Source organism: Aquarana catesbeiana, linkage group LG10 (genome assembly GCF_042186555.1).
Source record: "Aquarana catesbeiana isolate 2022-GZ linkage group LG10, ASM4218655v1, whole genome shotgun sequence".
In the NCBI taxonomy this organism is placed as follows: Eukaryota; Metazoa; Chordata; class Amphibia; order Anura; family Ranidae; genus Aquarana; species Aquarana catesbeiana.
Window position 1 is genome coordinate 127,386,739 of NC_133333.1, and position 22,978 is coordinate 127,409,716.

The 22,978-nt window shown below is 45.3% G+C and overlaps 1 protein-coding gene across 4 annotated transcripts in view; it reads right to left on the bottom strand.

Moving 5' to 3' along the window:
* LIG1 (DNA ligase 1) overlaps positions 1-22,978 on the bottom strand; it is a 217,760-nt gene that overhangs the window by 127,007 nt on the left and 67,775 nt on the right. For all 4 annotated transcript variants that reach the window (XM_073602588.1, XM_073602587.1, XM_073602589.1 and 1 more), the window contains 2 exons: positions 7,849-7,938; positions 4,169-4,415 (listed from right to left, as the gene is read on the bottom strand). In XM_073602588.1, coding sequence (XP_073458689.1) covers positions 4,169-4,415; positions 7,849-7,938 — 337 coding nt within the window. The remainder of the gene's footprint in view (positions 1-4,168; positions 4,416-7,848; positions 7,939-22,978) is intronic.

Consider the following 22,978-nt stretch of genomic DNA (forward strand, 5'->3'; position numbering starts at 1 on the left):
AGCACTTTTACAGCTACAGGGCGGCAGCTGTGCACGGGATCACGTACAATAGCTCACAAAAAAGTGAGTACACCCCTCACATTTTTGGAAATATGTTATCATAACTTTTCATGCGACAACACTGAAGAAATGACACTTTGCTACAATGTAAAGTAATGAGTGTACAGCTTGTATAACAGTGTAAATTTGCTGTCACACAGCCATTAATGTCTAAACGTTGGCAACAAAAGTGAGTACACCCCTAAAACCCCTTTCACACTGGAAGCATTTTTTCAGGCAATACAGCGCTAAAAATAGCGCCTGCAAAAAAGCCTCAGCTGCAAACCCAGTGTGAAAGCCTAAGTGCTTTCACACTGGGGCGCTGCGCTGGCAGGGAGTCACAAAAAGTCCCGCCATCAGCTTCTTTGCAGTGGTGTAGGAACGGTGAATACACCACTCCTCCACCACTCCTGCCCACTGAAAACAATGGGAGTGCTGCCATACCTCTAGCAAAGCATCGCTACAGCGCGTTTTGCAGGCGGATTTAACCCCTTTTCGGCCGCTAGCAGGGGGTTAAAACCACCCCGCTAGCGGCCGAATAGCGCTGCTAAAATGACGGTAAAGCGGCGCTAAAAATAGCACCGCTCTACTGCTGACACCTGGGGTGACTCAGTGTGAAAGGGGTCTAAGTGAAAATGTCCAAATTGGGCCCAATTAGCCATTTTCCCTCCCCGGTGTCATGTCACTCGTTAGTGTTACAAGTTCTCAGGTGTGAATGGGGAGCAGGTGTGTTTTATTTGGTGTTATCACTCTCACTCTCCCATACTGGCCACTGGAAGTTCAATATGGCACATCATGGCAAAAGAACTCTGAGGATCCAAAAAAAAGAATTGGTGTTCTATATAAAGATAGCCTAGGCTATAAGAAGATTGCCAAGACCCTGAAACTGAGATTCAGCACGGTGGCCAAGACCATACAGCGGTTTAACAGAACAGGTTCCACTCAGAACAGGCCTCTCCATGGTCGACCAAAGAAGTTGAGCGCACGTGCTTAGTGTCATATCCAGAGGTTGTCTTTGGGAAATAGACATATGAGTGCTGCCAGCATTGCTGCAGAGGCTGAATGGGTGGAGGTTCAGCCTGTCAGTGCTCAAACCATACGCCGCACACTGCATCAAATTAGTCTGCATGGCTGTCATCCCAGAAGGAAGCCTCTTCTAAAGATGATGCACAAGAAAGCCCGCAAGCAGTCTGCTCAAGACAAGCAGACTAAGGACATGGATTACTGGAACCATGTCCTATGGTCTGATGAGACCAAGATAAACTTATTTGGTTCAGATGGTATCAAGCATGTGTGGTGGCAACCAGGTGAGAGGAGTACAAAGAAAAGTGTGTCTTGCCTACAGTTAAGCATGGTGGTGGGAGTGTTTGGGGCTGTATGAGTGCTGCCGGCACTGGGGAGCTACAATTCATTGAGGGAACCATGAATGCCAACATGTACTGTGACATACTGAAGCAGAGCATGATCCCCTCCCTTTGAAGACTGGGCCGCAGGGCAGTATGCAAACATGATAACCACCCCAAACACACCTCCAAGATGACCACTGAGAAGCTGAGGGTAAAGGTGATGGTCTGGCCAAGCATGTCTCCAGACCTAAACCCTATTGAGCATCTGTGGGGCATCCTCAAAACGGAAGGTGGAGGAGCGTAAGTTCTCTAACATCCACCAGCTCAGTGATGTCGTCATGGAGGAGTGGAAGAGGACTCCAGTTGCTCTGGTGAACACCATGCCCAAGAGGGTTAAGGCAGTGCTGGAAAATATTGGTGGCCACATAAAATATTGACACTTTGGGCCCAATTTGGACATTTTCACTTAGGGGTGTACTCACTTTTGTTGCCAGCGGTTTAGACATTAATGGCTGTGTGTTGGGTTATTTTGAGGGGACTGCAAATTCAGTGTTATACAAGTTGTACACTCACTACTTTACATTGTAGAAAAGTGTAATTTCTTCAGTGCCGTCACACGAAAAAGATAAAATATTTACAAAAATGTGAGGTTTGTACGCACTTTTGTAAAATACTAATATATATTATATATATACACACACACACACACAATTGTGCACTTGCGTCAGCAGGGGGTGCTGGTGCACCGCTTCTGCTGTGATTATGCACAGCAGAAACCGATCTGCCGATGCGATCCTCCCGCAGAGACTCAGAATGAAGCTCTGCCTATGTAAACAAGGCAGAGTTCCATTCTGACAAGGGGAATGGATTCTGTGTTCCTGTAAAGCAGGAATTAAAATCCATCCCTTCCCCTAGTAAAAGCAGCACACATAGTAAACACAAAAACCGGCTAGGCATAGTGTTTGTTATGGTAAATTCTTTTCTTCTATAGTTCCCTTTGATATATAACATTACGCTCCCTAGTGCATGTTATTTATACAAATATGCTGTATAAATAGCTTACTTCAGAGCGCCGTTCGGCACTCATCTGACTGTCTGCTGGTCTCCTCTCCCGATCTGATAGATGCAGGGGGGAGGTGCTGGGAAACCCCTGCCGACTTCAGCCGAGATGAGGATAGGAGAGGAGACCAACAGGCAGTCACATGAGTGTCAAACGGCGATCTGAAGTAAGCAATTATACCGCGGGAATCCCCCCCAATGAGTCACAAGACCCTCTGATGCAATGCGTAGGGGAGGGGCAGATTGGTTTGGCAAGACGCTTTTGCATCTCTCATGGAGAGGCATGAAGTAGCTGTAGCACCGTGGTTTTATATGATATACGCTGTATACAGTTGGTGCACTGGAGCACCTTTTAAATGTGAGTTCTATGCACATTTTTCATAAAATTGAATATTGTTTAAAAAACGATATAAGCACTATTTGGAGCTCTTTTTCTCTCATATATATATAATTATAACTGATAGATATAGATATAGATAGATATAGATATAGATATATATATATATATATATATATATCTATATCTATATCTATCAGTTATAATGGCGGCACATCAATGGAGCAACGAGGAGGAAAGCATGATCACACTCTGAGGTAAGCGCATTTCTTATGGGGGAGCACTGAGGTGAATGGATACAAAGCACGTATTTTTGAGGATTTGTGAAGACTCAAGTTAAAACTTTTGACATTTTCATTAAATATTTGACTGCACTCAAGCACAGGATTTATATTATTACAAGAACACACACATGAATGTATCATATTATTGTAAATTCACTTGTTATTATGTTGACACTCATATTTGCACAGAATTGATACACTAAGTGGTTGGATACATTTATTATAACTAGCGCAGCATTATTTGTTTGGAGCATATTTTTATAAAGGACATCCACTGGGGAGCTTAGTGTTAAATATTGAGGGAACTATAAAAGAAAAAAATGGTTATTTTTAGAGCAGGAGGGGAGGATCGGGGAGCTGACAGGCAGGGAGGGGAGAGGGGAGGAGGACAGAGGAGACAAAGACAGGAGAGCTGCGGCCAACAGAGGCACGTACTCTGACCACGGTGTCAGGGCTCAGCAGCCCTGATAAACCATAGTCAGGGGGGAGGGCAGAAACTGGCAAGATCAGCCATGTATTTCAGGTGATACAGGGGGTCAAATTACACAGCACAAGCACTGTCCTGTATAAAACATGCTTTAAGGGAACAGGATCCAATTTTTTTTTTTTTTTTTTATTGGGTTAACAAACGCTTTAACTCTTTGATCACCCTAGACGTTTAAACTCTTCCGAGCCAGTGTCATTAGTACAGTGACAGAGCATATTTTTAGCACTGATCACTGTATTATTGTCACTGATTCCCTCAAAGCGTCGGTGTCCAATTGTTTTTTATTTGGTCTGTCTTTATAGCACAAAAAAAAAACCCAAAAAAAACCACGCAGTGGTGATCAAATACCACCAAAAGAAAGCTCTATTTGAGGGAAAAAAATTACTTAAAATTATTTATGAACAGCGTTGCATGACCGCGCAATTGTCAGTTAATAATAACGCAGTGTCGTATAGAAAAAAGTGGCCTAGAAGGGGGGTAGATCTTCCGGAGGTCAAGTGATTAAAGAAATATATATTTTACATAATCCATTTCCAATCTGCAACAGTAAGTTCACGTTATAAAACCGCGTATGGCGATTTCTCTTGAAATCTACGAATAGTCTAAAGTCCTTTACCTTGAAATATTTTTTGTGGGCTTCGCAGGAGTATTAGCAGAGGACTTCTCTGAAGCCTTTTCAGAATCTTCTTTTGGAGAAGGTTTTTCAGAGACTTTACTCTTTTCCTCTACGTTTTTTTCAGAACTTTCTTTGCTCTCTTTTTTAGATTCTTTATCCTTTTTTCCTGAAGCTTTACCCTTCCTTTCGAAGAATTTTTCTGACATTTCATTGCCCTTTTTTGATTTGCCAGAAGGTGGACTTGCATCTGCAGAAAAAAAAAGGTGTATGATTAAAACAAGATTAAGAAACTTTCATATTACCTTCAAAGTACAGACTGAGATTCCATTGAACTTTACAACACAGTACTCTTAAGCTGGCCATAGCTGGGTCATTTTCTGAAAAGAAAGAAAAAATGAAAATACTCCTCCATCTACACAAACAAGGTGGATTGTGGATTCTCTGCAGTCAGAATACATAGATCAGCAGCTGCAGTTACAGATCAAGAAAAGTTTTCCAACATTCCCAATCGACTTCTGTCGAGCAGGAGAGGCCACACATGGATCAAAACTCTGAAGCAGCTGAATTTTGTTTTCCCCATCATTGGTCAGCTTTACCGTTCATACTAAAATATATATAACCTATCTTTTTTTTTTTTTTTTTTTTTATTAAAGTATTGTAACAGTAGCACACCCTTAATTAGGGTACCCTCAAGTTGTTCCAACAGCGTAAGAATTTAAGCTCAAAAACAAATCATTCTTGCAATACCTGTAAATCTGGCACGCTTTAAAAATACAGGATCCTAACCTAGATTTAGCCATTGCACCATTTGCACTGCTAGAAATCTTACAAGCCGATTCCACTAAATGGTTGATATCAAACCTATACATTCCCCTTCTACTTCTAGGGTTAGTTCATCATTACAAAAAAACTGCAGATAAGGGATGTCTGTAGATAAAACAAACTGTGCAGCTTTAACAAAAGTTGAATCATGTCCTTACTATAAGTGTAGGCCATTTAAGTACCTCATGAAGCCTGACAAAAAAATTCCTAGGACATTACTAAGATGCCTAGCTGTTACTCTTTATTTCCGTCACAGAAGGGAGCTCTCAAATGATGAGCGAAAGCTATTGCCTCCTGGGAGAGAAAGTGCATGGAGGGGTTTAAAACAGAAAAAGAGCTCTCTTGTAATGGTGGAGGTGTACAGCAACAGGCGTCTCTTAGCAACATCCTAGGAGTTTTCCGATCAGGCTTCATGAAGGTACATAAGTGGCCTACACCTATGGCAAGGGAATTTTTCAACTGCGGTCAAAGCTGCACAGCTTGCTTTTATCTACAGACATCCCTTATCTGCATAAGCAGTTCTTTAGTTAAGGTAAACTATGCTTTTAAACATCTTTCCAAACACTTTCTCCAATGAAGATGTAAATTAGAAAAATATTTGGGTGACATTTGTGAAGAATAATGGGATTTAATATTGGATCTTTTTCCGAATGAGTCTTTTCACAAAGACATACGCAACAACGTATGCTAAATAATAGGACATATAAAACACCTACGCATCTGCATGCTAAGATTTCAGGAAACCCAATGCAGTAAAAAAATGTGTTGAGACCAGAGAGACAGCAGTTTACGGAGCAGGTAATTGATAGAGTTGTTCTTTATTTTAATAAATGTGCAATTCACCATTGGTCTGGTAATTGTTTATTTGTGTGCCTTCCTCACGCCCCCCCCCCCAAATCCCCTTTTTTTTCTACCTTCACCCCCTCTTTGCTTTGCACTTATGTAAAGAAAATATATATTCAAAATATGAGCAAACCAACACAATTAGTAAATCAACCCCATTGTTTTCCTAAACCAGAGTGTGCAAAATCTGTGCGATACCATTTAGCTTCCAGTTTTTTGTCAAAGCTTAATTGGACAAGTTGAAGTTATAAGCCGATTGGCTACCATGCACAACTGCACACAATTTTGCCCTCTCCAGTTTGGTGTACATCAACACCAATTCATGTTATGACAAGCTGACAAGTTATGACAAGTGTTACACCCTTTATCTCTTTTGTTCTATACCCATGCCTGTTACATGTGGCTTAAGGTTGAAAATGCCTTAAAAATACTTTCTTTCCCAGTTAAAAGTAACAACCATACCTCTTATCCCAATTACACAGACACGTACTGTACAGGACGATAGGGGTGTCAGGCAAGGTCTGACCAGATAATCCAACTGTTTTAACTCCCATTAATGACCTAATGTATTACATTCATCACTATCCATCTAGGGGTAAAACCACACCAGAGTTTGAAAATTTCTGTGCTTAGTTTATTAATAAACTGCTATAGTGTGCTTGTAATGTGCCTCTTAAAGCGGTACTAAACCCAGGACCTGCATTCACTATATCTGGTCTCCCACAGTACACAGAAATACAATATAGTTTTAGTAAAAATAAACTGCTAGATACATTTTCTCATCAACAGTTAGAGCAGTCTTGTGACTTCCATCAGTGTCTAGTTAAAGTTTGTAGGAAAAGTTTTCATTCTACTCCGACTGTCCTATGAGGCTGCAGGACCCCTGACCCTCTATCTGGAGAGTGCTGATTGGCCCTGTGCTGATCACATGCACTCTCAAGAAAAAAAAAAAAAACTCTCTAGCAATCCACACCAAACTGAGCATGTGCAGCTTGTCCACAAGGCCCTGTTCTATTTGGAATTGGTTTGGGGACTGTGGAAGAAGGGGAGGATTACAGATAGGAGCCACCAGTCTTTTTACACAATGCAGAGCAATAACCCCTTAGGTTCCACAGTGAGTATAACAAGCATGCTTTACTGCATATACAGACTGATTTTACTGTTGTGGGTTTAGCAACACTTTAACACACTGCATCTTGAAAGAGAATACGTTCCCGATTTTTTTAGGTAATTTACTGCCATCAACATTGCACATGATTTAGGGCTTAAGAGAGTAGTAGCAGGGGCATGCAGTCGAATTGCTAAGGCTGTGGTCACCACAGAAAATAATTATAGTCAGCATAATGGTTAGAGAGATGACGCCTCTGTCATTCTGCCACAAAAACACTCACCTAATAACCACTTGTGAGTGTATCCTGAGCCCTCGTTCACACTGAATGAGTATGAAATCATGCTACTTTACTTAAAGTACCACGATTTCAAAGCCTATGGTCTGTGCGATTTCAGGTGCGGCTTGCCTGACATCTGTGCGACTTCATGCACAGATGTCTAGGCAAGTAGCACATGAAAACCGCCGAAAATAGTGCAGGAACCTTTTCTTCAAATCGGTGCGGCACCGAAAAGTTACAGTCGCACCGATTTAAACAGTTCCATTGCCGACAATAGGGTGTAATTTTTCATGCGATTTGGAGCTGTCAAATCGCATGACAAGTCTCACTGGTGTGAACAGGGGCTTAACCACTTGCCATCCAGTTTATAAACAGCCTGGAACTCAAGTGGTTAAAACAAGCTCATGGTACAAGGTTTACAGTTGCTGCCATTTTTTTTTCAGCCAGCAACCAGCTATTTTATAAAAGTGATCTGGGTGATTGTAGAGCCGCCTGGTCACTTTTACGGTACCAAGAAGGTTCTACCCTGCATAATCCATGTATAAGTTATTTTCATTATAAAATGAAGCATAAATATCTTAACGAAGACCGAGGAATAAGTGCTTGGATAAAAATGCTGATCCCTACTTTTTTCTTCAGTCTTTCCAGGTGATGTGTCCATGGTACATTGCTCGGTCTCTTCTTCAGGTTCAGACTTAACTTCAGATTTTTTAACAGCTGTTCAAAGAAATAAAATAAAAAAACTTTAATTTAATAATTACCTTAACTTTTTAAGACTTAGTACTCTAAGGCCCATTTTGCTACAAAACCATATAAAGCCCAATTGTTTTGGACAGAACAGAGAAAGGTTAAAATGTTGTCAAGCTTTGAATCCAACTATTCCCTCTTCTGCTGACAAGGTGTCAGTGGGAAAAGAAGTAGAGAATTCTCTCCAATAGCAAAATAAAGCAATAAAACAATTTTTCCCACTCCCCCAATTAAAATCTCCCAGGCGGATTTACATAGAGCAATAAAAACTGGACATAGTTTAAATCCATTTTACACGCTAAGCAAAATAGCTGGCATTGGGCAATAAAGAGTACGTAAACACCGACAGTGAACTACTGTTAACTGCATCCTTAGAGCCCTTTCACACTGCCAGCATGGGGGCATCAGCGGTAGAGCGCTGCTAGCTTCAGCGGCGCTTTACCATCGTTTTTGCGGCGCTTTTCGGGTGCTAGCGGGGCACTTTTAACCCCCACTAGTGGCCAAAGGGTTAAAGGCTCCCGCAAATTGCTTGATTTCAATGGGCAGGGACGCTTTAGGAGTAGTGTGGAAGCTGCTTGCAGGACTTTTTTTGATGTTCTGCCTGCGCAGCGCACCAGTGTGAAAGCACTTTGGCTTTCACACTGGGATTGCGGATGAGGCTTTTTCAGACGCTATTTTTAGCGCTAAATCGCCTGAAAAACGCCTCCAGTGTGAAAGGGGTCTTATTGTGCGGTAAATATACCTTTGAATTAATCTTTCTATATCTGTGCAAGTGCTGTCAATCTTTTTTTTTCTTGGAGTGCATTAGGGGCACAGAAAGCTTTTAACCTTTGAGTTATACTGCCAACTACAGGAGGACTGGACACTGGCAAAAAAAAAGAAAAAAAAAAATGTAGGCCAGACCAGGACAACCCCTCCCTTTTGTAGCAAAGCGGTCCTGAGAGCATAACTAAAAAAACCAGAGGAAAGGGACCTGTTGCAGCTTATAAAGAAACAATGAGGAGCTTCACTAGGTTAGCAAAGTACAATTGCCTGGTCAATCTGGGTCAAGGAAGATCATCAAAAGACCTCCATCTTGAGGAAGAAGTGGAAAAGGAGAAAAGGCTTAGATCACTTATGGAGTCAGCAGAGCATCCACTACCACCACTAGAGGCTTTCTGCATCTGGAGAACCCGCTTAGCAGTTGAATCAGGATATCTGAAGCCTGTGAACTAATCAAACAAGACTAGAATGTAAAGTTCTGCCCAGGTCAGGAATTAAAATATCTCTCATCACAGCAATATCTCCCCTTCTTTTTCTCATTAGATGAGGCACACCATCTTCATGGCATTTACAACTAATGCCAAATCAGGTCACCTGCCAAAGGGACGATCCAGTGATATAGAAACAACCATCTTTACTAAAATTCCAGGATGTAGACTGGGAGGTGAGAATTCTCTAATGATCAGGGCCCCCAGCCAGGGCCGGTCCCAGGCGGGTGCACGGGGTGCAGTGCACCCAGGCGCCAGAGAGGTGGGGGCGCTGAAGCGCCAGGGTGCTCCCCTCCCTCCTCATTCTCCCCTCCGTGCTTCTGGACACTTCTGGATAGCTCTGTCCGCAGGTCACCGCCGCGGAGCGGCCGCTGTGCTTTTCACTGCTAGAGCCCGACCCCCCTCCCTCCTCCTCCTGTCAGAGGAGAGCAGCCGCCGGAGATCGGAGCGGCTGGTCTCTGTGTTGAGAGAGACCAGCCGCGCAGTGACTTCGCTGGGGGGAGGAGGGGGGGGGGGCGGCCCGTGCCTGCAGCCTGACACAGGTTCTCTCCTCTGTCTCTCACTCCCACCTAAGCTGCTGCCTGGCTGTCTCGATCTGTTCTTCACCCGGGCGGCGCGGCTTCACACTGTCCTCTCTAGCTGCCGCACGGGTGTTATGTGTCTGTACTGATAGAGGGAGGTTTGTCCCTGGGGCGGTCTGTACTAATGGGGGGTTGTCCTGGGGGGTCTGTACTAATGGGGGGTTGACCTGGGGGTCTGTACTAATGGGGGGGCTGTCCTGGGGGGTCTGTACTAATGGGGGGGCTGTCCTGGGGGGTCTGTACTAATGGGGGGGTTGTCCTGGGGGGTCTGTACTAATGGGTGGTTGTCCTGGGGGTCTGTACTAATGGGGGGTTTCCTGGGGGTCTGTACTAATGGGGGGGCTGTCCTGGGGGTCTGTACTAATGGGGGGTTGTCCTGGGGGTCTGTACTAATGGGGGGTTGTCCGGGGGGGTCTGTACTAATGGGGGGGTTGTCCTGGGGGGTCTGTACTAATGGGGGGTTGTCCTGGGGGTCTGTACTAATGGGGGGTTGTCCGGGGGGTCTGTACTAATGGGGGGTTGTCCTGGGGGGTCTGTACTAATGGGGGGGTTGTCCTGGGGGTCTGTACTAATGGGGGGTTGTCCTGGGGGGTTGTCCTGGGGGGTCTGTACTAATGGGGGGGTTGTCCTGGGGGTCTGTACTAATGGGGGGGGTTGTCCTGGGGGTCTGTACTAATGGGGGGGTTGTCCTGGGGGTCTGTACTAATGGGGGGTTGTCCTGGGGGTCTGTACTAATAGGGGGGTTGTCCTGGGGGGGTCTGTACTAATGGAGGGGGAGTTGTCTTGGGGGGTCTGTACTAATGAAGGAGGGTTGACCTGGGGGGTCTGTACTAATGAAGGGGGGGATTTGTCCCTGGGGGGTCTGTACTAATGGAGGGATTTGTCCTGGGGGTCTGTACTAATGGAGAGGGGTGTTTGTCCTGGGGGTCTGTACTAATGGAGGGGGGTGTTTGTCCTGGGGGTCTGTACTAATGGAGGGGGGTTGTCCTGGGGGGGTCTGTACTAATGGAGGGGGGTTGTTCTGGGGGAGTCTGTACTAATGGAGGGGGGTGTTTGTCCAGGAGGGTCTGTACTAATGGAGGGGGGATGTCCTGGGGGGGGGGGGTTTGTACTAATGGAGGGGGGTTTGTCCTCTTGGGGGGTCTGTACTATTGGAGGGGGGTTTGTCCTGGTGGGCGGTCTGTACTAGAGGAGGGGGGTTTGTCCTTGGGGGTCTGTACTAATGAGGGGGGGATTTGTCCTGTGGGGGTCTGTACTAGTGGAGGGGGGGTTTTCCTGGGGGGTCTGTAGTAATGGTGGGGGTTTGTCCTGGGGGGGTCTGTACTAATGGAGGAGGGTTTGTCCTGGGGGGTCTGTACTAATGAAGGGGGGATTTGTCCTGTGGGGGTCTGTACTAGTGGAGGGGGGTTCTCCTGGGGGGTCTGTACTAATGGAGGGGGTTTGTCCTGGGGGTCTGTACTAATAGAGGGGGGGTTTGTCCTGGGGGTCTGTACTAATGGAGGGGGGTTGTCCTGGGGGGTCTGTACTAATGAAGGGGGGCTTTGTCCTGGGGGGATCTGTACTAATGGAGGGGGGGTGTCCTGGTGGGGGTCTACTAATGGAGGGGGGTGGTTTGTCCTGGGGGGGTCCATACTGATGAAGGGGAGTCTGTACTGAGAGAGGGGTTTATACTTAGTGGGGGGTCTGCATTGACGAAGGGGGGACTAAAGTTGGTGGAAGGAGGGTGACACCATGTTATACCGCACCTGGTGACATCAACCCTAGTGCCGTCACTGCAGCTGCGGGCTCTCCTTTCGCCCCTTCCCCTCCCTCTCCCCCGCACGTGCACTGCTATACTAGTGAGCGGCACTGGCCAGCACAGCCTCCCACTATGTTTCTTCCCCTGCCTTTATATCAGCTAGGGAAAAATAGAATTAAAAAAGGAGAAGAGGATTGTGGGACATGTAGTCCCGAGAACTGGCAGCCCCACTGTAACACGAAAACTGCAGCCCACACAGCAGGCTCAGCTGAATGGGAGAGAGAGAGAGATACAGGAGCCTGGGAAAGCTTTCAGGGAAGTACACCCAGGACTCCAGAGGGAGAGGGCAGTGCTGAGGGAACACCATCAGAGAGGAAACCCCACTGCCCTGCGCCACCAGAGTGAAAGACACACAGCCTGGTGCCATCCCAATTCAGAGTGAGCTGACTCCTGATCAGAGGAACCATCGCTGGGTCAGGTGAGAGGGCCGATCGGCCATTATCTACTAACGTCCATAGGAACTGCAGTCTCTGACCATCTCCTGTATCGTATCATGTCTTCAGTCTCTGACCTTCTCTTGTATCATGTCTTCAGTCTCTGACCTTCTCTTGTATCATGTCTGCAGTCTCTGACCATCTCCTGTATCATGTCTGCAGTCTCTGACCTTCTCTTGTATCATGTCTGCAGTCTCTGACCATCTCTTGTATCATGTCTGCAGTCTCTGACCATCTCCTGTATCATGTCTGCAGTCTCTGACCATCTCTTGTATCATGTCTGCAGTCTCTGACCATCTCTTGTATCATGTCTGAAGTCTCTGACCATCTCTTGTATCATGTCTGCAATCTCTGACCAGCTTCTGTACCATGTCTGCAGTGTCTGACTGTCTCTTGTATCATGTCTACAGTCTCTGACCATCTATTCTATCTTGTCTGTAGTCTCTGACCATCTCCTGTATTATGTCTGCAGTCTCTGACCATCTCTTGTATCATGTCTGCAGTCTCTGACCATCTCCTGTACTATGTCTGCAGTCTCTGATCATCTCCTGTAGTATGTCTGCAGTCTCTGATCATCTCCTGTAGTATGTCTGCAGTCTCTGACTGTCTCTTGTATCATGTCTACAGTCTCTGACCATCTCCTGTACTATGTCTGCAGTCTCTGATCATCTCCTGTACCATGTCTGCAGTCTCTGATCATCTCCTGTACTATGTCTGCAGTCTCTGATCATCTCCTGTACCATGTCTACAGTCTCTGATCATCTCCTGTACCATGTCTGCAGTCTCTGATCATCTCCTGTACCATGTCTACAGTCTCTGACCATCTATTCTATCTTGTCTGTAGTCTCTGACCATCTCCTGTACCATGTCTGCAGTCTCTGATCATCTCCTGTACCATGTCTACAGTCTCTGATCATCTCCTGTACCATGTCTGCAGTCTCTGATCATCTCCTGTACTATGTCTGCAGTCTCTGATCATCTCCTGTACCATGTCTGAAGTCTCTGATCATCTCCTGTACTATGTCTGCAGTCTCTGATAATCTCCTGTATTATGTCTGCAGTCTCTGACCATCTCCTGTACTATGTCTGCAGTCTCTGACTGTCTCTTGTATCATGTCTACAGTCTCTGACTGTCTCTTGTATCATGTCTGCAGTCTCTGACCATCTCTTGTATCATGTCTGCAGTCTCTGACCATCTCTTGTATCATGTCTGCAATCTCTGACCAGCTTCTGTACCATGTCTGCAGTCTCTGACTGTCTCTTGTATCATGTCTACAGTCTCTGACTGTCTCTTGTATCATATCTGCAGTCTCTGATCATCTCCTGTACTATGTCTGCAGTCTCTGATCATCTCCCGTACCATGTCTGCAGTCTCTGATCATCTCCTGTACTATGTCTGCAGTCTCTGATCATCTCCTGTATTATGTCTGCAGTCTCTGACCATCTCCTGTACTATGTCTGCAGTCTCTGACTGTCTCTTGTATCATGTCTGCAGTCTCTGATCATCTCCTGTACTATGTCTGCAGTCTCTGACCATCTCCTGTACTATGTCTGCAGTCTCTGATCATCTCCTGTACCATGTCTGCAGTCTCTGACTGTCTCTTGTATCATGTCTACAGTCTCTGACCATCTCCTGTACTATGTATGCAGTCTCTGACCATCTCCTGTACTATGTCTGCAGTCTCTGATCATCTCCTGTACCATGTCTACAGTCTCTGATCATCTCCTGTATCATGTCTGCAGTCTCTGATCATCTCCTGTACCATCTCTGCAGTCTCTGATCATCTCCTGTATTATGTCTGCAGTCTCTGATCATCTCCTGTACTATGTCTGCAGTCTCTGATCATCTCCTGTACCATGTCTGCAGTCTCTGATCATCTCCTGTACTATGTCTGCAGTCTCTGATCATCTCCTGTACCATGTCTACAGTCTCTGATCATCTCCTGTATCATGTCTGCAGTCTCTGATCATCTCCTGTACCATCTCTGCAGTCTCTGATCATCTCCTGTACTATGTCTGCAGTCTCTGATCATCTCCTGTATTATGTCTGCAGTCTCTGATCATCTCCTGTACTATGTCTGCAGTCTCTGACCATCTCTTGTAGCATGTCTGCAGTCTTTGACCGTATCCTGTATTATGTCTTGGGACTCTTTCTAACAGAAGCCCTCTCTGTGTGCATCAGAGAGGTTCCCCTCCAGGTCTCATTAGTGTTCTCTCTTCCTGTATTTTCTTTATTGTTAAGAGATCATGGGAGGATTTCAGGGTAACGAAGACCACTTAGAGGAGCAGCTTTGTATTTGAGTCGTTGCCATAGAATCGTTTGTAAAGGGGAGGAGTTGGTAAGATGACCACGCCCATGTGAGGGCGCCAGAAATATTTCTGCACCCAGGCGCCGGTGACCCTAGGATCGGCCCTGCCCCCAGCGCAGACAGTATGCCTATGTCTCTTCTCCAGCCCAACATGAAATAACAGGATCTTTCGGTAGGTGAGAAGGAAGGATGTCAATAACGACAGAGCTAGGAGACTGATCCACCAGACCAGGGGTTACTTGGTCCTCAGAAGCAGACTAACTGGTTTACTCATAAAATTGGCCATCTTTTCCGATAACAGTTTAGTGCTGAGACAGGTGACTGGACAAAGGGGGCAGCCTTGAAAAGGGTTACCCACTGTTCCAACACTCATGCAAAAGCTGGTGGGCAACTTCTTGACTAAAGGACAAGAATATGAGATCAAATAAACCAGAGATTTTTCTGTGAAATAATCTCACTGGCCTAAGCTGCCTACAGGTGATAAGATGATTACAGCGCCCATTTCTGGACATTCTAGATTCAATCAAATCATTGAAACATCTAGGCAAACGGAGATGCATTGTCAATTAGAGCTTTTGCCAACTACAGGTGATACTCGAAAAATTCGAATATCGTGCAAAAGTTCATTTATTTCACTATGCAACTTAAAAGGTGAAACTAATATATGAGATAGGCTCATTACATGCAAAGCAAAATAGTTCAAGCCGTGATTTGTCATAATTGTGATTATGGCTTACAGCTCATGAAAACCCCAAATCCACACTTTTAGAAAATTAGATTATTACATGCAATCAATAAAACAAGGATTGTACATAGAACAATATCGGACCTATAAAGTATAAGCATGCATATGTACTCGGTACTTGGTTTGGGCCCCTTTTGCAGCAATTACTGCCTCAATGCGGCGTGGCATGGAAGCTATCAGCCTGTGGCACTGCTGAGGTGTTATGGAAGACCAGGATGCTTCAATAGCGGCCTTCAGCTCTTCTGCATTGTTCGGTCTGATGTCGCTCATCTTTCTCTTGGTAATGCCCCATAGATTCTCTATGGGGTTCAGGTCAGGTGAGTTTGCTGGTCAATCAAGCACAGTAATCCCTTGGTCATTGAACCAGGTTTTGGTGCTTTTGGCAGTGTGGGCAGGTGCCAAGTCCTGCTGGAAAAGTCAGCATCCCCATAGAGCTTGTCTGCGGAAGGAAGCATGAAGTGCTCCAACATCTCCTGGTAGATGGCTGCGTTGACCCTGGACTTAATGAAGCACAGTGGACCAACAACAGCAGATGACATGGCTCCCCAAATCAACATAGACTGTGGAAACTTCACACTGGACTTTAAGCATTTTGCAGCCTGTGCCTCTCAATTCTTCCTCCATACTGTGGGTCCTTGGTTTCCAAATGAGATGCAAAATTTGCTCTCATCAGAAAAGAGGATTTTGGACCACTGAGCAACAGACCAGGTCTGTTTTTCTTTAGCCCAGGTAAGACGCTTCTGACGTTTGTTGTGCAGGAGTGGCTTGACAAGAGGAATACGACATTTGAAGCCCATGTCCAGGATCCGTCTGTGTGTGGTGGCTCTTGATGCACTGACTCTAGCCTCAGTCCACTCCTTATGAAAGTCCCCATCATTTTTGAATGGCCTTTTCCTGACAATCCTCTCCAGGCTGCGGTCATCCCTGTTGCTTGTGCACCTTTTTCTGCCACACTTTTCCCTTCCACATAACTTTCTATTAATGTGCTTTGATACGGCACTTTGGAAACATCCAATTTCTTTTGAAATTACCTTTTTAGGTTTTCCCTCCTTATGGAGGGTGTCAATGATGGTTTTCTGCACAACTGTCAGGTCAGCAGTTTTTCCCATGATTGTGATTGCTACTGAACCAGACAGAGACCCTTTGCAGGTGTTATGGGTTAACTGATTAGAGTGGGACACTTTGAGCCTAGAATATTGTACCTTTTCACAATATTCTAATTTTCTGAGATGGTGGATTTGCGGTTTTCATGAGCTGTAAGCCATAATCATCACAATTATGACAAATCACGGCTTGAATTATCTTGCTTTGCATGTAATGAGCCCATCCCATATATTATTTCCACCTTTTAAGTTGCATTAGTGAAATAAATGAACTTTTGCACGATATTCTAATTTTTCGAGTATCACCTGTACTTCCTCCATAGGAGGTAATCTAATTATTCCATAATAGGAATGCCAAGAAAATGCACTAGGGCTAACATGGGGATGGCACCCAGGTTTGCACCTTGAGTAACACCCTGGTGTGGGTTTTAACTGACCATAGAAGTAAAAAAGTCTGTCTCTTATGGTATTTAATGAATTTGTATAAATAGGCTGTTGGGCTAGGAGTGTTCCTCCCCCCTTTTTTGGGGAGGCATGTGGAAGGATAAAAATGTATTAAAGTATAAAATGCAAGTACAGACTGGCCATGCTCTGATAAAGAGGGTCCATCCCTTAAAACACGTTAGCTGGCGAGTCTCTGTCACGATGATTCTCTTCTCTATGAGGGCTACCCTGCTGCTTTAGTCTGGTCTTACTGCTTGTTTAGCCATCGGCTATTGTGTATGAACTGTAAAATGTAGATGCACATAATTTTTAATAAAGTTTCACCTGGTAATGCACTAGGTCTCTGCACCTTTGTTTTTTTGGTATGCCTGTTGATCTAATCCTTAATACAGGGAAAGCTCCTCTTAACAATCTTCAGAGTGCTCTCTCCATGTGTTTTTGATCACACAAATTGTTTTTAATGTGTAACCCCCTTCTCCGCAATTATGCGAAGTAGGGGTTAAAAAGATAAATATCATGTATTTTTTTTAAAATGACATGCAATGGAGGAAGGCTGCAAGAGCCGAAACACGTTAGAATTTAGTACTGCATCTATGCTCTGTACATAATAAAGATTAATAAGAGGAGCATCAAGCTGCCGGCTTCTTTCTACAGGGAAACCTCTTAAACAGGAACGGCAATTGAGATGGCAGGTTCCACTACCTGAACTGGCCGTGTTTTCATGAATTCATTTTCCATAGGATATAATTCTGCAAAGAGTTTTGAAGGAGTAAACACTTTGTCAGAATTGTGTCAAACCTCTCACCAAGCACAGTTAATCTGAATGTGCAGAGGAAAGGTCTTTTTAGATATTGGCAGCTGTTTAGTGCCCATAGGAGCTTGCTTTGACTGAAGCAATTCCTGTGCTGTTAAGGCTGGTATGCACCACATCAATAAGTGGCTCGATAGTAAAAAGCATTTGTTATGAGGCCTTATTTTGTGTTTGTGCTGAAGAGAGCGCAGCTCCACCCACTTCCCAGAAAACACTGCAGTCATCTCTTTAAAGCCTGGACACTTCCACCACGGCCTCAGTCATTACAGAGCACCTCCAGCCATGCTGAAATTATATAAGCAGAACATAGCAATAACACCATATTAACATTCATAAACAAGGGAGGGTCATTGGCGCTGTCCTGAAAGAATTGTAAAAATACCATTACCCGTAAGTCTAACTAAGGTTTTCTCACCTCGTCTTTCAGGACAGCTCCTGAGATAAGCGAGCACTTACTATTAGGGTGGGACCACTGCCTGCAGGACCTTCCTGCCAAACGACTGCTTTGCCGCCAAGAGCAGGTCCATCCTATGGTGATGATTGAAATGGAATAACTTGTCCATGTGGCCGCCTTGCAGGTTCACCCTGGTGAACCCCCAGCTCGCTCCGCCCAGGACGTTGCTACAGCCTGAGTTAAATGGGCCACTACCCCTGCGGGAGGTTCTACTTCAGCAGCCCTATAAGCTTCATGGTTAGCCATCCGAAGCAATCTTCCAATCATGCTTTTAGAAGCTCCGTAACCCTTAAGAGACCCAGAAAATAAAACAGAGAATTGGACTTTCTAAACTCTCGTTACCTCCAGATAGCGTAAAATGCATCTCTTAATGTCCAGACTATGAAATTCTCGCTTTAGGGCATGTAGGAAATGGACAGAACGTTGGTAAAATTATCTCTTGGGATCTGTGAAAGACTGAAGCAACCTTCGGCAGAAACTCACGGTCGGTCCTGAGTACTACCCGGTCTGGGAAAACTGTCAAGAAAGGCTCAATGATAGGTAATGCCTGCAGTTCGCAGACTCTTCTAGCCCAGGTGACTGCTATCAGCAATGTTAGTTTTAATGACCAATATTTAATTGTGGTTTCTTCTGGTGATTCGAAAGGTCTTTCAGTTAGACCCTGTAAAACTATTGATAAATCCCATTTGGTGAAAAACTTAAAACGGAACCGGCCTAGCCCTAGCTAGTGCCTTAAAAAAACCTGATGATCAAAGGTTCTAGAGCTAAAATTCTCTAGAAAAATGGACAGTGCAGCTACCTGAACTTTTAGGGTACTGGCAGCCAAACCCTTATCCATTCCATCATGGAGAAATTCAAGAACAGAAATGTCCTCCTGTGGAGAGCAACCCTGGCACACCAGGTGTTAAAGCACTTCCACCTTTTAAAATAGATGGCCCTTGTGACCTTCTTTCTGCTATTTTGCAGGGCACAAACTAAACCTTCGGACAAACTCTCTCCTCAAGATTTGCTCCTCAGAATCCAGGCTGCCAGCCTGAGATGACCTCCATCGGGATGCAGAAGGGGACCCCGAGTCAGTCAGCAACTCTGAACAGGAAACAACCAGTGGGGCTCTATCACTAGTTTTAATAGGATTGAAAACCAAGCTCTCCTGAGTCAATACAGAGCTACTAGAATCAGGGTCATATTCTCTCCCTGTAGTTTCCTGAGCACTAAAGGAATCATCTGCACAGGGGAAAGGCATAACACAAGCAGAAGGTCCAGCGCTGAGCTATCGTGTCCAGACCAGCAGCTTGGTCCTGGCTGTTCAGGGATAAGTAGACTGGTACTTTTGAATTTGCGTGGGATGCAAACAGGTATACCTGGGGAACATACCATCTGCCTACTAGCCTCTGAAAAACCTCCGTATTTAGACTCCATTCTGATTCTAGCACCATTCTTCTGCTTAAGAAGTCCGCTATCTGGTTTAGGCTGCCCGTCAAGTCCATTGCTGTTAAGGATGCCAAGTTTTCCGCCAATCAGAATCTGTAAGGCCAAGGTTAGAAGACATCTTCTTCTTGTGCCTCCGTGCCTTGAAATGTAAGCCACCGCCGTGGCGTTGTCTGACAACACCTGGATGTGTTGATCCCCGATTATCTCTTTGAAGACCCACAGTCCCAGAACAACGGTTGGAGGACCTTCTGTATTCCTCTGTCCAGGACCCCTGGACAATCCTGCAATCCAGATGTGCACCCCACGCCAGGAGCTCACATCTGTTCTTAAAGCTTTTGCTTCTGGAAAGGTCCAGAACAAACTCTTGTTCAAATTCGTTTGCCTCCTCAACCACCATAACTTACTCTTGACTGGGGAGGGGATCTGTTTCTCCAAGGACTCTCCATAGGCCCAATTCTGTAGAATTGCCTGCTGGAGGTCTCTCTGAACAGCTGGAATTGAGGCTGTGAGAAGCCCCAGCATGGACATAGCTGCCCGAACTGTAACAGATAAGTTTGTTTATATTTTTACTGCAGCCTGCACCTTTATCATTTTTTCCTCTGGGAGGAAAATCCTTTCCTGTACTGAGTGGATGGTATACCCCAGGAAAAGGGTTTGATTTTTCCTTGCTCAGAATCCAACCCAAATTTTCCAAATGGCTCTGCGACCTTCTCAAATCCTTGTTCAGCAGGTCCTTTGAGCTGGCAAATAAAAGAAGGTTGTCCAGATAAGGTACCACTGAGAACCCCTCCAGCCTGAGCGGTGGCAACGCTTCTGCCATAATCTTCGTGAAGATACTTGGGGAAGAGGAGAGACCGAACAGGATGGCCCTGAATTGAAAGTGTGACACTACCCCGGCCCCCCCCCACCCCACTCTGATCACCAAGCACAGATATCTCTGTGACGGTGGAGCTATGGGTACGTGTAAATACGTGTCTCTGAGATCTAGAGAGGCTAGAAAACACCCCGGGGGAAGAAGTATCCTCACTGAATATATTGTGTCCATACAGAATTTTTTGTTTTGGATGGACCTGTTCAAGATCTTTAGATTCAGTATTAACCTGAACTATACCAACGGCTTTTTTACTAGAAAAACATGTGAATAGCACCCTAGTCCTTCCTCTTCCCTGGGCACTGGGATGATTACCTTCTGTTGGAGGAACTCCTGCAAGAGTGCTGTCATCGCCACAGATTCTTCTTGATCTTTGGGGGCCTGTATCACATAGAATTGAGATGGTGGGTTTTCCGACAACTCCATCGTGTAGCCCTCCTGAGGATAAACGGGCTGGATGTCGCCCCCTCCCACTGTGGGAAAAAGGACTGCGGCCTTCCTCCCAGTTGGGAGACCGTCACTAGGTTTTTGCGGGTTGGCTGGGGGTACGAAACACCCCAGGCCTCCCACGACTCCTTTGGGACCACTGCGGTTTTTTATGTCCTGTTTCCTTTGAGTCCCAGGTCTGGTGAAAAGGACGAAAATGTTTCTTAGTTTGCGGTGTGACCTTATTTTTGGCTGGAAAGGTTTTTTACTTATCCACTGTTCTGTTCAGGACAGCTTCAGGATCAGAGCCAAACACCAGATCCCTTTCAAAGGGTAGGCCACAAAGCTTCAATTTGGATGCTGAATCGCCCGACCAGGTTTTTACCCACAAAGCTCTTCTAGCTGAACTAATCAAAGCTGAAAATCTTGCGGACATCCTCATTGACTCAGCCGAGTCATCTGACATGTAACCTACTGCCTTTTGTAGGGCTGGCAGAGTATCCAGCAAATCTTTGCAAGAGGTCCCTGCCTCAATATGGCCTTTTAGTTGTTCCAGCCAGTGTTCTAAATTCCTGGCTACCACCATTAATGCCATTGCTGGCTTGAGATTGACTAGTGTAGAATCCCATGCCTTCTTTAACAAAGAATCAGCCCTCTTGTCCATAGTGTCCTTCAAGACCACCATGTCCTCAAAAGCTAAGTTGGTGTTACGTGATACTTGCAAGAAAGCTGCGTCAAGTTTAGGTTCTCCAATTCCAAACTTGCGTGCCATCTTCATCAAAAGGAAATCTCCTTTTAAAAGACCTGAAGAAAAGGGGGGCCCTCTCTGGGTCTTTCCACTCCCTTTTTATAGCCGCTGTTAACACCTTGTGCACCAGGAACACCCGATGCTTGACCTCATCCATACCCTAATACATTGTCATGCAGCAACAATTGGGTCTTATCCTCCTTAATATTCAGGGTCATGTGTATGGTCTACAAAAGGTCGTCTACCTCTTCCAAAAGCAACCTGTAAGGGGAAGAAGATAACCCTTTCTCCTCACATTCCCCCTCGTCTGACCCTGAAGACCCACTTTTCATCTCCTCTTCTGACTCACTAGCCACTCTCTGAGCTACAGAGGATGTGTGAGGGCAGGGTGGGGAACCCTGTCGATTGTGCCACTGGACGTTTGTCCAGATAGGAGCGGAAGGACTAAAAAGGTGTCTTCCATCTCCTTCCAGAATGAGGTGAGCATCTCACTAGGCTGGGCAGAGGGTGCTTTAGTGGAAGTCTCCTCCCTGACCAAATCCGCTATGCAGGCTCTGCACAAATCAAGAGAGAGAAGGAAGGCGCCCTCTAAATGCAGCATGTATGATAAAAGTATTTATTTCAATGGATAAAAAACACTCACATTTAAGTTGTTAAAAAACCAGCATATAGAGTAATGTCATCCACGTATTCCCGGGGGATGTAGGTGTCACGGGCCAGTGGAGGGGATCCTGGGATGTTAATCCTGTGACCTGGGTCCTGGTAGCTGTTTCGGTGGTGCCGTGGGTGTTCGGAGCCTCCGGGCGGCTAGGATGTTGGTCCTGGATCCTCCATGGAGCGCCGTGCTGTCCAGTGTGTTCACTTCCGGGAACGATGTGAGGCGGGCGGTGCTTCGCGTTCGGAGCATGCATGCTCCTTCATCAGGCTGTGCAGGTGGCCATATTGAGTGTTGGGACTTATAGCATAGGCGAGGGGAGGGGTGGAGAGGTGATTGGGTGGAGGGCGAAACTATGTGTAATGAGAGGGCGCGTAGGTAACCATGGGGACAAGGTGTATGCAATGAAAACGGGAGTGAGGGGGGGGGACGCGGAGGTGAGAGAGGGCGGGGGGGGCAAAAAAAAAAGAGAGGGGAAGGAGTGGGATAACTTTGTGGCTGTATATGGTGGTAAATTAATATTATGGTGAAAAATGACTGTGTACTGTTAACTACAGAGATAGATCGTGGAATAGGGGGAATGAGGTCAATATGAAGGGGGATGGCACACAGATCGTGATAGATGGAAACACGTGTGTTATAGAGATTGAAAATATATATATAAAGATGAAGGCGCATAAAAATGGGACAGATGTGGATAAAAACGGGAATAAAAGCGGGGGGATAAACATTGGGATAAAAATGGTGTAAACTTCCAGACGGGTATTAAGACTGAGAATAATAATATTATTTCGGGGGATATAGAAAAGAAAATGGATTAGAAAATATAATAGTAGAAAATATTAATGATAATGAATAGTTGATAAAAAATTAATCAAAAATTAATAAAAACAAAAATAAGAATTAGAAAATAAAAAGAAGAAAATAAAAAGAAGAATAAAAAATAATAA